The sequence below is a fragment of the Notamacropus eugenii genome, chromosome 1 (assembly GCF_028372415.1).
Source record: "Notamacropus eugenii isolate mMacEug1 chromosome 1, mMacEug1.pri_v2, whole genome shotgun sequence".
NCBI lineage: Eukaryota > Metazoa > Chordata > Mammalia > Diprotodontia > Macropodidae > Notamacropus > Notamacropus eugenii.
Genome location: NC_092872.1, coordinates 316,425,400 through 316,439,357, shown reverse-complemented (window position 1 = coordinate 316,439,357; position 13,958 = coordinate 316,425,400). Strand labels below are relative to the sequence as shown.

Here is a 13,958-nt window from a genome sequence, read left to right as displayed (position 1 = left end):
TCCTGACCTATACGTTTGTACCCTAAAAACAAAGACTATTTTTCCTTTTCAATTGTTAATAATGTCACTGACTTCACTAACCCTTATACACGAATCCATGTTTAGTTTTTAGCTCATTTTTACTCCCTACCAGTCTATGGTCATTATTTTTCTACCCCAACCAAAGAATTTGTCTCCTCTCCCCTTCCACACAGCTAGCATCTGTGTTTGTGCATTGGCTCCTCTTCATCTTCCTTCAATGGTTTGACTTAAAATTAAAACAACAGGTCAATAAATACTATTCAACACCATGAGTTCTCCTAACTGTGTGACGACTTCTTCTTGGTTTACCTTGTTGACTCATCATTCAGATCAAATCTCTCAACTGCGGGGGTATCTCAGGGGTTTTAAGGTTTACAAAGCATTAAAGACAATCCTCACAATTACTCAAAACTATCTTATGACATAACTAATGCAAGTGTTATGACCATTTTTTACAGATGTGGTCAACAAATTTCAAAATGAATAAGTAACTTGCCCAGATTCATATAGCCAATAAATGTTAGAATCAATATCCAAATCCATGTCTCCTTAGTCTAAAGATCAGGATTCTTTCCAATAAAATATCTTAACTCTCTTTCAAGCTCTCTTTCACTTTAAAAACATCTCATCTGATCCTCACAACAACTCAGTGAGGCAGATACTATTATTATCCCCATTTTACAACTGAGAAAACTAAGGCAATCAGAGGTTAAGTGACTTGCCAGGGTGACACAGCTAGGAAATATCTGAGGTTGGAAGTGAACTCAGGACTTTTTGACTCCAGGTCCAGTGTTCTATCAACTGCATGTGCATTGCACCACCTATGTTTATCACCTGTTGGAGACACCCAGAGGTAGAATTATTAGAAAAAGTAGAGGCAAGTAATGTCTGTGTTTCCTCTGGACACTTTTCATAATGCTTCCCCATTTCCTTGCTATGTGGGAAAAATATAGAAAAAAAGAAAATAAAGATTCCACAAATTCAATTGCTTCCATCCAATCCTCCTGACTTAAGCTTGAGTCATTCTCCTACAAGCCTCTTTTAGCTTTTCCATTTAAAAAAAATGAAAAATTACTGCAGATATTCAGGGAACAATGCCCTTGGTCCCTCTTCTGCAGACTAGAATGTAGAAGCCAGGGGAGCTAGGAGAACTAAGCAATAGCAAATGTAGCTAGTGCTAGTGTATAAGCGTGCCCATGGAAACGACTGGCCTAAAAATTAATAGGTATTTCCCAAAGATGGCAGGATCCATTAAAGCAAGTCATTCAGCCTTCATAATGAGGGAAGAGAGCCATGTCTTATTATTAACCTCAATATGTTAATATTTAATAGAATATCCATGTAATGGCATATCATAGTCACCCTCCATTTGAGAGCAGCTGGTTACTGCCTTGCAAAGCATTCTCAAGCTGAGATTTTAAGAAATTAGAAATATAGCTTTTCTCCCATGTTTCAGGGATAGGACAGGCTGACATATCTTGGGGAATGGCAGATCTGCCTAAAGAAGATGAAATCTTAAACCTGGCTGGTCACAGTGAGGTGGCAAAGGGAGGAGGATGACTTAATTCTTGCTCTAGTTTGATCCTAACTGAATTCTTGGTTTGTTATAGTTAGTACTGATGGTTTTAGAAATTTTAACGTTTTTCCACTACACTTGCAGTTTACACACAAAAGACTCAATATTTTAGAATTTGAAAAAAATTATCATTTCAGTAATTGTAAGACAGGGAGCTTGGTGGAATGGATAGAAAGCCAGCTGCAGAATCAGGAAGACCTCACTCCAAAGTCCAGTCATATACTACTGGCTGTGTGCTCCAAAGTCCTGACTCTAACATGTACTACTGCCTATGTTCTCCTGAGCAAGGGACTTAACCTCTCAATGTTTCCAGTAACTCTTCAAGGTTACTTGAAGTCTGTGCAGAACTCAGAGGCAAATTCCTCAACAGAAATTTCCCTATCCTCCACCAATGGGACAAGGTACTAAGGGGAGTTTTTGCATTTTGACACAATTCAATTAAAAGTTCAATCCTGATTCTATAACAATGAAAATACAAGACTGGCAAAAAAAAAAATTAAACTCTTTTGCAACAGTTGTTTCTGTTTTTTGCTTTTTAACTCTCACAGGTGACTAGGCAAGTTGCTTTTCTACCATTAATACATGATTCTATGAGAGACAGCAGCTTAGCTTTTCCAGGATTTGTCAACTTAAGTAAGTGCTGACGCCCTTTCAGTTTTTCTCTCTCTAGTGCTCCTTCTGAAATTATTCAATCTCTTGACAAAAAGTGTTCCAGAATAAGGACTTATTTCTGTGGTTGGTGGCAGCCAAAAATCTCCTCTAAGGGAACTCCCAGGAGACCCAGGAGTATCAGAGGGCAAGAATACCTACAGGCCAGGCTACTAAGGAATTATGATATGTGTAAAGTGACTATTTGCACCAGGGTCTGTTTGTGGTAGAGGTCAAGGGACTGGATGATGGAATATAATGCTGAACCATGTAATTCAGTCCACCAGCACTAGCTGCATCCTTTGAACCATGACTCCAACCACAATCTGGCTGTTCTACCATACATCGGAGATACAGAAGGGCCATGGAGGTATTATATCCTTCTGTGCCAAATGTTTCCATTCTATTCTCAGAGTCCCTCTTTTTCATATGGCCAAGTCTCTCCTAAGGGGGCTAGAGCTGTTCTTCCCAGTTTTTCTTTCTCTCTTTCAAGGTAATTGGAAGGTACACTGTGGGCAGAGAAGTGGGGGAGAGGCAAGTAAAGAACAAGCGATGTGTTTGGATAATGCTTTCTGGCCTTAGGTATGTTATCTCCTTTCTAAATTCTCACCAAAAAGGGGAGAGAGGGAGAGAGGGAAAGAGGGAGGGAAAGAGAAGGAGAGAGAGACAGACAGAGAGAGAGAGAATGAAAAAGAATATTTATATAAGGAGGGCTTCTGGAGGAAATACCAGGAAGCTTTCATGCCCCAAAAGGCTGTCTGGAATCTCTGTGGGAAAACTGAGGACTCAGTTTCTCTTTTTTTCCTCCTCTATGCAGAGGCAGCAGTCAAAGGAGAACAGCAGACATAAAAACTACTCAATGCTCAGAAAGAACCGCAGGAGTCATGGTTCAAAACATACTTGCTGAAACCATAACCCGTATCTCTCACCTTGGGTTATGTACCACTGAAGTTAAGCCATCCTCCTTTGAAAGCAGAGCTGAGGCAGGCCAAATCCTCAGATTCAAATTAAACACAGGCTGGGTAATTGCATTGGAAATCTGCTGTTTTTCAAACAGAATAACCATATGGCAAGTTTACAAGGCAGCAGGAAGAGGAATGCAGTGACTAGGAGGGAAGGCCAAACAGGGAGTATCCCTTTCTGAATCAGAGATGTTTGAATGAAACTAAGAAAAGGCAGAAAAATGGACATTGCCAAATGCTTACATAAATAAAACAGAGAAAGAGCAAATCAATGAATTGGACGGGCAACTAAAAAAGCTAGAAAAAGAACAAATTAAAAATCCGCAATTAAACACTAAATTAGAAATTCTGAAAATCAAAGGAGAGATTAATAAAATTGAAAGTAAAAAAAAACTACTGAACTAATAAAACTAAGAGTTGGTTTTATGAAAAAAATCAATAAAATAGATTAACCTTTGGTTAATGTGATTAAAAAAGAAAGAAAATCAAATCACCAATAACAAAAATGGAAAGAGTGAATTCACCATTAATAAAGAGGAAATTAAAGCAATAATTAGGAACTATTTTGCTCAGTTGTATGCCAATAAATCTTATAAGTGAAATGGATGAATATTTATACAAATATAAATTGCCCAGATTAACAGAAGAGGAAATAAAATACTTAACCCCATTTTAGAAAAAGACACTGAATAAGCCATCAAAGAACTCCCAAATTAAAAAAATCTCCATGGCCAGATGAATTTACAGGTGAATTCAACCAAAAATTTAAAGAACAATTGATTCTAATACCATATAACCTCTTCGGAAAAATAGACAAAGAAGTAGTCTGACCAAATTCTTTCTAGGATACAAGTATAGTGCTGATAACTAAATTAAGAAGAGCAAAAACAGAGAAAGAAAAGTATAGATCAATTTCCCTAATGAATACCGATGTAAAAATTTTAAATAAAATACTAGCAAAGAGTTTACAGCAATTTATTATAAGAATAATACACTATGACCAGGTAGGATTTATTCCAGGAATGCAGGGCTGGTTCAATATAAGGAAAACTATCAGCGTAATTGACCATATCAATAACAAAACTGATAGAAATCATATGATTATCTTAATAGATGTGGAAAAAGCTTTTGACAAAACATAGCACCCATTCTTATTAAAAACTCTAGGGAGCATAAGTATAAATAGAGTTTTCCTTAAATTAACAAGTAGTGTCTATCTAAAACCACCAGCAAGCATTACATGTAAGGAGGAGAAGTTAGAACCTCTCCCAATAAGATCATTATTTATTTAATTTATTTATTTATATATTGTACTAAACTATTATTTAATATTGTACTAAACTATTATTAAATATTGTACTAAAAATGCTAGCTTTAGCAATAAGAGAAAAAAAGAAATTGAAGGAATTAGAATAGGCAATGAGGAAACAAAACAATCACACTCTGAAGATGATATGATGGTATACTTAGAGAATCCTAGAGAATCAACTAAAAATAGTTAATAACTTCAGCAAAGTTGCAGGATATAAAGAATAAACCCACATAAATCATTAACATTTCTATATATTACCAACAAAGGCCAGTAGTAATAGATAGAAAGAGAAATTCCATTTAAAATAACTGCAGACAATATAAAACACTTAAGAGTCTACCTGCGAAGACAACCTCAGGAACTACATAAACACAATTACAAAACATTTTTCACACAAATAAAGTCAGATCTAAATAACTGGAAAAATATCAGTTGCTCATGGGTAGACCAAGCTAATATAATAAAAATGACAATTCTACCTAAATTAATTTACTTCTTCAGTGCTATACCAAACTACCAAAAATTATTTTATAGAGTTAGAAAAAATAATAATGAAATTCATTTGGAAGAACAAAAGGTCAAGCATATCAAGGGAATTAATGAAAAAAAAATGCAAAGGAAGGTGGCCTAACTGTACCATATCTAAAACTATATCATAAAGCAGCAATCATCAAAACTATTTGGTACTGACTAAGAAATAGAGTAGCAAATCATGGAATAAGTTAGGTACACAAGACCCAGTAGTAAAAGACTATAGCAACCTACTATTTGATAAACCCAAAGACTCCAGCTTCTTGGATAAGAACTCACTATTTGACAAAAATTCCTTGGAAAATTGACAGAAACTAGGCATAGACCAACCCCATATCAATCTTACACTGCAGACCAAGATAAGGTCAAAATATGTACATGATTAGCATGATACCATAAGCAAATTAGGAGAGCAAGGAATGGTTTACCTGTCAGAATTATGGAGAAGGGAAGAATTTGTGACCAAACAAGAGATAGAGAATTAAATGCTGCACATTAAATTAAAAAGGTTTTACCCAAACAAAATCAATGCAACCAAAATTAGAAAAGAAGGCAGAAGGCTGGGAAACAATGTTTACACTCAATGTTTCTGATAAAGGCCTCATTTCTCAAATATATAAAGAACTGAGTCAGAGTTATAAGAATACAAGTCATTTCCTAATTGATAAATGGTCAGAGGACATGAATAGGTAGTTTTCAGAGGAAGAAATTAAAACTATCTATAATCATATGAAAAATGCTCTAAATCATTATTGATTAGAAAAATACAAATCAAAACAATTCTGAAATACCAACTCACACCTATCAGATTGGCTAATATGACAGAAAACAAAAATGATAAATATTGGAGATTTGGGAAAATTGGAATGCTAATGTATTGTGGAGCTGTGACATGATTCAGCCATTCCGGAGAGCAATTTGGAACTATGCCCAAAGGGCATTCAAAATGTACATATCCTTTAATCCAGCAATACCACTATTAGGTCAGTATCCCAAAAAAGATTATAAAGAATAGAAAAGGACTCACATTATAAAAATATTTATAACAGCTCTTTCTGTGGTGGCAGAAAATTGAAATCTGAGGGGATGTCCATCAATTGGGGACCTGCTGACCAACTTGTGGTGTATGAATGTAATGGAATACTATTGTGCTATAAGAAAGGATGAGCAAGTGAATTTCAGAAAAGCCTGGAAAGACTTACATGAAGTAAGTAGAAATCAGGAGAACACCGTACAGAGTAACAGCAACATTAGCGATGATTTATTTTGATAGACTTAACTCTTCTCAGCAATGCAAGGATCTAAGACAACCCTAAAAGAAGAAGGCTGGAAAGTGCTATCCACATCCAGAGAAAGAACTTTGGAATCTGAATGCAGATTGAAGCATACTATTTTTAATTATTTAATTTTTTGTTTTTTTCTTTCTCATGGCTTTTCCTTTTTGTTCTGATTCTTCTTTCATAACATGACTAATGTGAAAATGTGTGTTTGTCCTTTGTTGACGAAGAAGATCATGCCATCAGAGAAATAATGACATGACTTGCACTTGATTTTGTTTTGAGTGAGGGAGGGCTGTGGAGGTCACCAACCTCAAAACATGAAAATATGCTTAATATGACTGTACTTGTACAACCTATATCAGATTGCTTGCTGTCCTAGAGAAGGAAGAGGAAAGGGAGGGGGAGGGAAGGGAGCGAAAGAGAAAAATTTGAAACCCAAAATCTTACAAAAACGAATGTTGAAAACTATCTTTACAAGTAATTGGAAAAAATAAAATCCTATTAAATGGAAAATAGCAAGAATAATAAAAAAGAAATCCCAAGAAACAAAAGGAAAAAAAAAAGAATGAACTCATATTACCCTTAAGCGAGGTCTGACAATGAACTGAAATGAGCAAAGTGGTGTGCAGTTCAAGGAAGCTGAAAAGCGAGGAGAGTCAACAACCACAGTGATGCTTGAGAAAAGAAAAAAACAAAAGACTTGCTATCTCTCTAATTCCTTCCTCACACATATTCGAATCCACAACCATACTACACTTAAACTCACCCTAAAGACTAGTTTGCATGTCATTAACCCCAAATGTTCGGATATGAACATATGAGGAGTCAGAATCTATAGGAATAATAAGAAAAAAATCTTTGACCTAATAGAGAGAAGCGAAGTATATAGTATATGATCACTGGACTTAAAAAAGTAGACAGTGATTTGAATCCCACCTCAGCTAACTAGGTATCTGACCAAAGGCAAATCATTTAGCCCCCTCAGACTCTCAGTTTTTTCACCTAAAGAGTGGCATAATATTACACCATCCACCTCAAAGAATTGTGGGGAAAATGCCTTTCAAACCTTATTCTACTTCATTATTCTTAAAATCCCAAGGCCATAATTCTTCCCTCCACCACAGGATTTTCAAGGAAGGGGAGGGGAAACTCAAGGCTGAGGAATGTGTCATTGAAGAAAAATAGTATTGCATAAGAGGTAGGGGAAGCAAGGGTAGCCACTGGACTGATATTCTGAAAGGTTAAGTCAAAAAGTATGGGCAAAGAGAAAAGGTCACCCTCAAATCTCCCACCAGAGATGAAAAAAATAGAGACCAAAAAGTACTTGAAAAGATTATTTTAGAAAAGAAATGGGGGCAGATAGGTGGTGGAGGAGATAGAACACAGGCCCTGGAGTCACAATCTCTGTAACCCTGGGCAAGTCACTTGATTGCCTCCTCTCCCTTCCCCCTCAAAAAAAAAAAGAAAAGAAAAGTGGGGATGAGAAAAGAAAAGAAGAGAAAGGAAAAGAAAAGCCAGGCCCTCTCAGTACAGCCCAACCTCCCCAATTCAAACATCTGTAGCTACAAAGTATGCCAGCAGCAGCAGCATCATGTGAAGGGGATGCCCTTGTCCAAAGTCATTTACAAAGGGTATCTCTAGAGAGTGATAAGAGCTATCACAATTGAGTAGAGTCACTGCTGTCGTTTAGGACTCTATGTAAGAATTCTAAATACTCCAAAGGCTCTTAGGAAACAGTAATCCTTATATAGATCTCTAAGGAGGACTTGGGGAAAGCCATGGAGATAGAACAGCAAATGCCTAACATCAAGACAGAATGACATATGACAGCCTCCTAACCAGGCCCCACTCTCCAACATACACAAATCCTTGAGAGTCAACAGTATTAACTCTTAGCATAGTGCCTGACACAGAGTAGGCATTAATTAATTAAACATTAATAAATGTTTATTGGTTGACCAAATATGAATTGATTAACCTGTAAATACTGGTTCAGTATTCACTCACTGGACTGTCTGAGTCTTGACTTTGGCTATAGGTCATTCAATACAAACACTCAAGATAAGAGTACACTTTTAAAAAAAATCTCAGATGGGATAGAAAACTTGCTTCTCCTAATTATTAATAAGGCTTTCTGTATTCTTAGATATAGTCAACAACCTCAGCAACTTGGTGGCTTCCCATTCTGTCCAATCATAAGCATGATAGAAAGAGAACAAGGCATTGAATCAAGAGATTTGAGTTCAAATCTTACCTCAGGGGCAAGTCTCTCAAGCTCTTTTGAGCAAGAGCTGTAAACCAAAACTGTGAGGAATAAATGAGATATAATCAAGCATTTTGCAAGTCTTAAAGCACTGTATAAATATTGGCTACTGTTGTTATTATTTCTAAATGCTGTCATCAAACCTATGAGATAAAAAATGTCACATGGTGAGAGCAATGGATGACTTATGTATTACATTGGTATCCTTGCATTGCCCAAAGAAATCAAGGAAGGCCCCCAGCACATTAGTGGGACCCCTTGTGCTGAAATTACAGGAAGAAAGGATCACCAGAACCTAGATGTAGAGGTGGAAGGGACCTTGGATTCCATCAAGTCCTATCCCCTGATTTACAGAAGAGGAAACTAAAGCATAGAGAGGCTCAAATGACTTAATTTAAGATGACTTAAATGATTTGCTCAAGGACTTACAGCTAGGAGTGTCTTGGATTTGGACCTAGGTCTTTCTTGACTCTTCTTACTGTGCTATAATCACTATTCCAGGACAAGTTTAGTTCTTGTTTAATAAGGAAAACAATGTCCTTTTATGACTGAATAGTCAAATAAATGTTCATCTCAAAAAATTATTTTTAATTCTATCAGAAGAACTACATCTCATCTGCATCACTAGAGGAAGTACCTACATAGAAGAGATTATAGATTTATTTGAATATTTGAGAATGACCTACAAAAACTCATTGGTGGATTAGCATGAGTCACCACAGTGAAGAACATGACATCATTAGTAAGAGTTCCTTCCTCTACTCTACTAGAGACTAATGTTTGATTCTAACATGTTGCTGACCTTGACTTTGCAATAATGAGATTAACATTAACCTAATATATCTCCAAGTTACCTCTAAAGTAAAAAAGAAAGCCAAACAGTTTGAAAGAAACTCAAAACCAGAGGGATAATATGGTAAAGGGGGTCCTCTAAGGAATGAATCATCTGGAAAACAGACCAAAAAAGATCTAATTTTCATGTGGCTCCTGGGAAAGCCATACCATTCAAGGAATAACTCTGTATACTATACTGTGGTTCAGCCAACACAGAGAGTTAACAGACAGGTTAGTAAAGTCAAAATAGTCAAATGTTTTGGTACCGGTGAGAGGATGAATTACAAATGCAAATAAGTTGGTGTTATTACCTCTGCCACTAACAGAAACAATGATACAACTATAAAATGCTGGATTTGGGATCAGAGGACGTGGCTTAAAAATCCTTGCTCTGACACTTGCTACCTGCCTGAACTCAGTGAAGTCACAACAATTCTGGGCCACAATTTCCTCCACTGTAAATTGAGGGGGATTGGACTAAATGATCTCAGAGTTCCCTTCTGTCTCTAAATACATAAACCTATAATGTAGATAGGAAAGGGAGAGAGAAGAATAAAAACACAACAGTTTCTCAATTAGTCAAATCAAGACTCTTATAGAATGAGACAGAAACTATTCCTATGTCACTGTAGTATATATGTGAGACAGCAGAAGCAGAGAGGATGTCGTATGTGAGAGAGGTATCTCTAGATACTTTCTAAAATGTAGGTAAGACATAGGACAAGATAAGTGTCAAAACTCCTAGGTCTGCCAAGAACAAAGAAGTTTGCTTCCTTTCCCTAAAGTGAGGGCAGGAAGGGGAATGAATTCTTTCAATAAACTTACATTGATGTGATATTATGAGGTTTGCACATCCCTTGAAGAGTAACCTCCAAAAAAGCAAAGAAAGTGGGGATTTTTAAACTTTTGTGGCACATACCCCTGTAACAGTCTAATGAAGCCTGTGGACCTCTTCTCAAAATGCTTTTAAATGAATAAAATAAAACACATAGGACTATTAAGGAAGCTAATTATGTTGAAACATGGTTATCAAAATATTACCCCCCCCAAAAGTTTATGGACCTTACTGAGGGTCTCATTAAGAACCCCTGGAAAGAGTAAGAGATATCAACTAAGGAGTTAGCAGATTTGTACCTCACAAAAGGAAGGAGAGCCAAGTCAACTGAATGGGGATACATAAGAAAGAAAATACAGGAGGTTCCTAAAGCCAAACAGTGGTTCAGGTGAAAGGAATGGGGTTCTTATTTCTTTTCACTTCCCCATATGATGATCAAAAATCCTTCAAAATTCTGGGTCAGGACTTAGTAATGATCTATAAAGTAAAGATCAAATAACAAAAATTATATCTCAGTATGTAGGAGAAAATATTTCAGCAAGTAAGAAAGAAGAGAAACTATTCACACCAGAGATACAGGATTTTTTTAAATCAGTTAATACCAACCAAAAAAAGTAAAAAACAAACAAGCAAACAAACCAACCACAAACTCCATCATGAACTTAGTAGGTGAAAAGTAGGTGAAACCCAAAAGTTTACCTCTGAAAACCTTCCCCTCCTCCCCTTTGGAGTCCTGAGAAGACTGCCTGTTCTCAATTTCACACTTGGTTACTCTTTTCTTGTGGGACCCTAAGCAGGTGTGGTCATCCCAGAGCCCTTTTGGGGAGTTACGGCTCCTGCACAATCCTCCAGATAGGAGGAAGGTAAAGGGAAAAGAAGATCAGATTCTAGTTGATAATATAATTATCCACCCTTACACTCATTATTTCATTAGTTGACTGGGCTTTCTTCGACTTGAATTTGGCTACAGGTCACTCAGGATGGCCACTTCAAATTGCTGTGAGTACACTATACGCACACACATATATACATACACACAGAGCTACTACCTCCTTTTTCATAGGGTGAAATATGAATGAAGTAGAGGCCAGGTGTGAACAGTGGCTGTTGCCAATGCTATTGAACAAGCTCAGAGCACAGATGGAAGACTGAATCCCCTGTGAGCAACTCCCATCAGGCATCAGCAGGTTTCACCCAAGAAGCATCCCCAACACTCCCCCTGCCATTCACACCCAGAGGCTTGGGAAAACAAGTGGTCTTGGGGAAAGGAGGGTAGTAAGGAAGGTTCTCCCCACCCATACTTCATCCCTTCACCCTTCAGAAGAGTACCTGCGAGGGCCTTGATCCGAGACCTCTCAAAGAGCCTGGCGGAGCTATTGTCATTGTCCAACTCATTGTCTGGGGAGTCCCAGCGGGCGTTGATCCTGCTGTACTGCTGGATGCCCACGTTGTCAAACTCAGTGGCGGATGTCATGTCGGGAGGCTCTCAGCAGCAGCTCCTGCCTCAGTCCTCATGAAAGGGTCCCTGGAGGGAGAGCAACATGTATTGAAGGGTTAGCTCCCCACCCCTTCAGACTTTTTCTCAGGGGAAACTTATTCGGAGCCTCTGACAGAAACAGATCCTTCTAAGAGCAGCACACTGTGCCATCTGCCTGAGCATGCTTTCCACCTGAGGTTCCTGGATCATAGGTTATGAAATATTGCAGCAACAGCAGCAACAGTAACAATGACGGCGGCAACAGGGGCAGCGGCAGCAGAAGAGACAAGGAGAGCTGCATGCAGCAAGAGTCAGGGCAGCCAGCAGGTGGAGACGTCAGTTGCAGTGAACGAGAGCTCCCCACCCCCTTCCTGTGTTCCAGACAGACAGCTCGTGGGGGTCAGGCTCCAGAGGCTGCAGAGGCAACTGCACCGAGGAGAGAAGCATCTGCCCACCAAATTGAGGCCAGGACGCAATAGGGGGTGGACGGGGGTGCAGAGAGGAGGAGGGAAGGGACAGGGGAGGGAGGAAGCTGGGAAATAGGCTGAGTGTAGCTTGAAAAGAAAAATGAATAAATGGGGAAAATGAAAATGGAAAAAGCCAGCTCAGAGCTGTCTCCACAGCTTTGGAGCTTGTGGCAACTCAGTCCTGGAGAAAGTTCACCAAGATATCCTACTAAAGGGATTCCCTTGCAACAGATATTCATGAGGTTGTGCCTTTGCGTGATTTTTTTAGCTAAGTGGAGTCTTCCACTCCACAGACAAAAAAAAATGGGGCTCCTGCTGAAATCCACTGAGCCACAAAGCCTGGCTTAACCTGTATGCCCAAGTCCAGTAATACCTGACTGTTAACTGACTGTTAACATTACGATGCTTTGTGAGGGAGCAGTACATGGGACAATTGGTAGCTACAAGTCTTTTATATACAAGTCTTTTATCAGAAGCCCCAAATCATAGGTGTTTGTTGCCACTTGTTTATTCAGTCATATCACTTTTGGGAAGTTACTGTACTCCCTGAACCTTCAGTTCTCCTCTCTGTAAAATGGAACCACTAACCATTGATTCCCAATGACCTCCAACCAGTCTCCCAAAGTTATTTCACAGACTCAGATAATATCTATAAAATGCTTCAGATAAGAGGAGCTTTTTATTTAGAACATACAGTAAAAGATTTCTTTCACAATAATAATAACAACAGAAATGGAATAAAATATGTGACTAACAAAGAATATTTTTTAAATTCAGCTTTGTTTGTTGTTCTTAAGGAATAAGAAAATGCAGAAGGCTGACTTAATCTAACTGTAACTTGAAGTAGTAAGTGCTTTATTTCTTAGGAGCATAAGAGCACTGAAAAATGTGTCTCACATAAATATACCTCAGACTACCCTCTGTTTTCAATACTCCCTAACAGGGGCATAACCCATATCTGCTGGGGTACCAGTCCCTTTTTAAGTCACCGCCATTAATCTTTGCCTGGTCTCTTGGGTAACAACTGGGAGACCCCCAACTCTTCTAGTCTTGGCATTGACAAAGCCCTTATTCCCAGGTGGTTGTTGTTTTTCAGGTCAACTTTTATTAGATCGTTATTGAGAGAAAAATGATAGTATTAGATAAGCCTTACCAGGGGTGGGGAACCTACAGCCTCAAGGTCACATGTGTCCCTCTAGGTCCTCAAGTGCAACCCTTTGACTGAATCCAAACTTCACAGAACAAATCCCCTTAATAAAAAGATTTGTGTTATAAAACTTGGACTCAGTCAAAGGCTGCACTCAAGGACCTAGAGGGCCACATGTGGCCTTGAGGCAGCAGGTGCCCCACCCCTGCCTTAGACCATCAAGTTTATAAGTCTTAACCTTTTTGATGTCACGAACCTCTTTGACAATCTCATGAAGCCTATATATCCCTTCTCTGTGTCGTGTTTTTTAATGCATAAAATAAAATAAAAAGGATAAACAAAGGAAACCAATTATGCTGAAATATGGTCATCACAATATTTTTTTTAAAAGTTCACAGAGACCAAGTTCAGAACCTCTGGTCTAGAATCATTTTGTACAACCCCTTTTGTGCCAGCCCCACCATCCAGATACGAGGGCAGGGGCGAGGACAGGGATGAGGGTGGAGATGGGGAGGAGGCGAGTGCTGTGGTTCTTCCTGATGTCCCCCACCCCTCACCATCCCTCATCTCATAATCGAGGCCTTTCGTTATAGCTTGTCTTATTC

The 13,958-nt window shown here is 38.3% G+C and overlaps 1 protein-coding gene across 1 annotated transcript in view; it reads right to left on the bottom strand.

Annotated features, from left to right (window-relative positions):
* SPTB (spectrin beta, erythrocytic) overlaps positions 1-13,958 on the bottom strand; it is a 167,606-nt gene that overhangs the window by 102,089 nt on the left and 51,559 nt on the right. The window contains exon 2 of the mRNA XM_072629604.1: positions 11,592-11,787. Coding sequence (XP_072485705.1) covers positions 11,592-11,736 — 145 coding nt within the window. The 5' untranslated portion in view covers positions 11,737-11,787. The remainder of the gene's footprint in view (positions 1-11,591; positions 11,788-13,958) is intronic.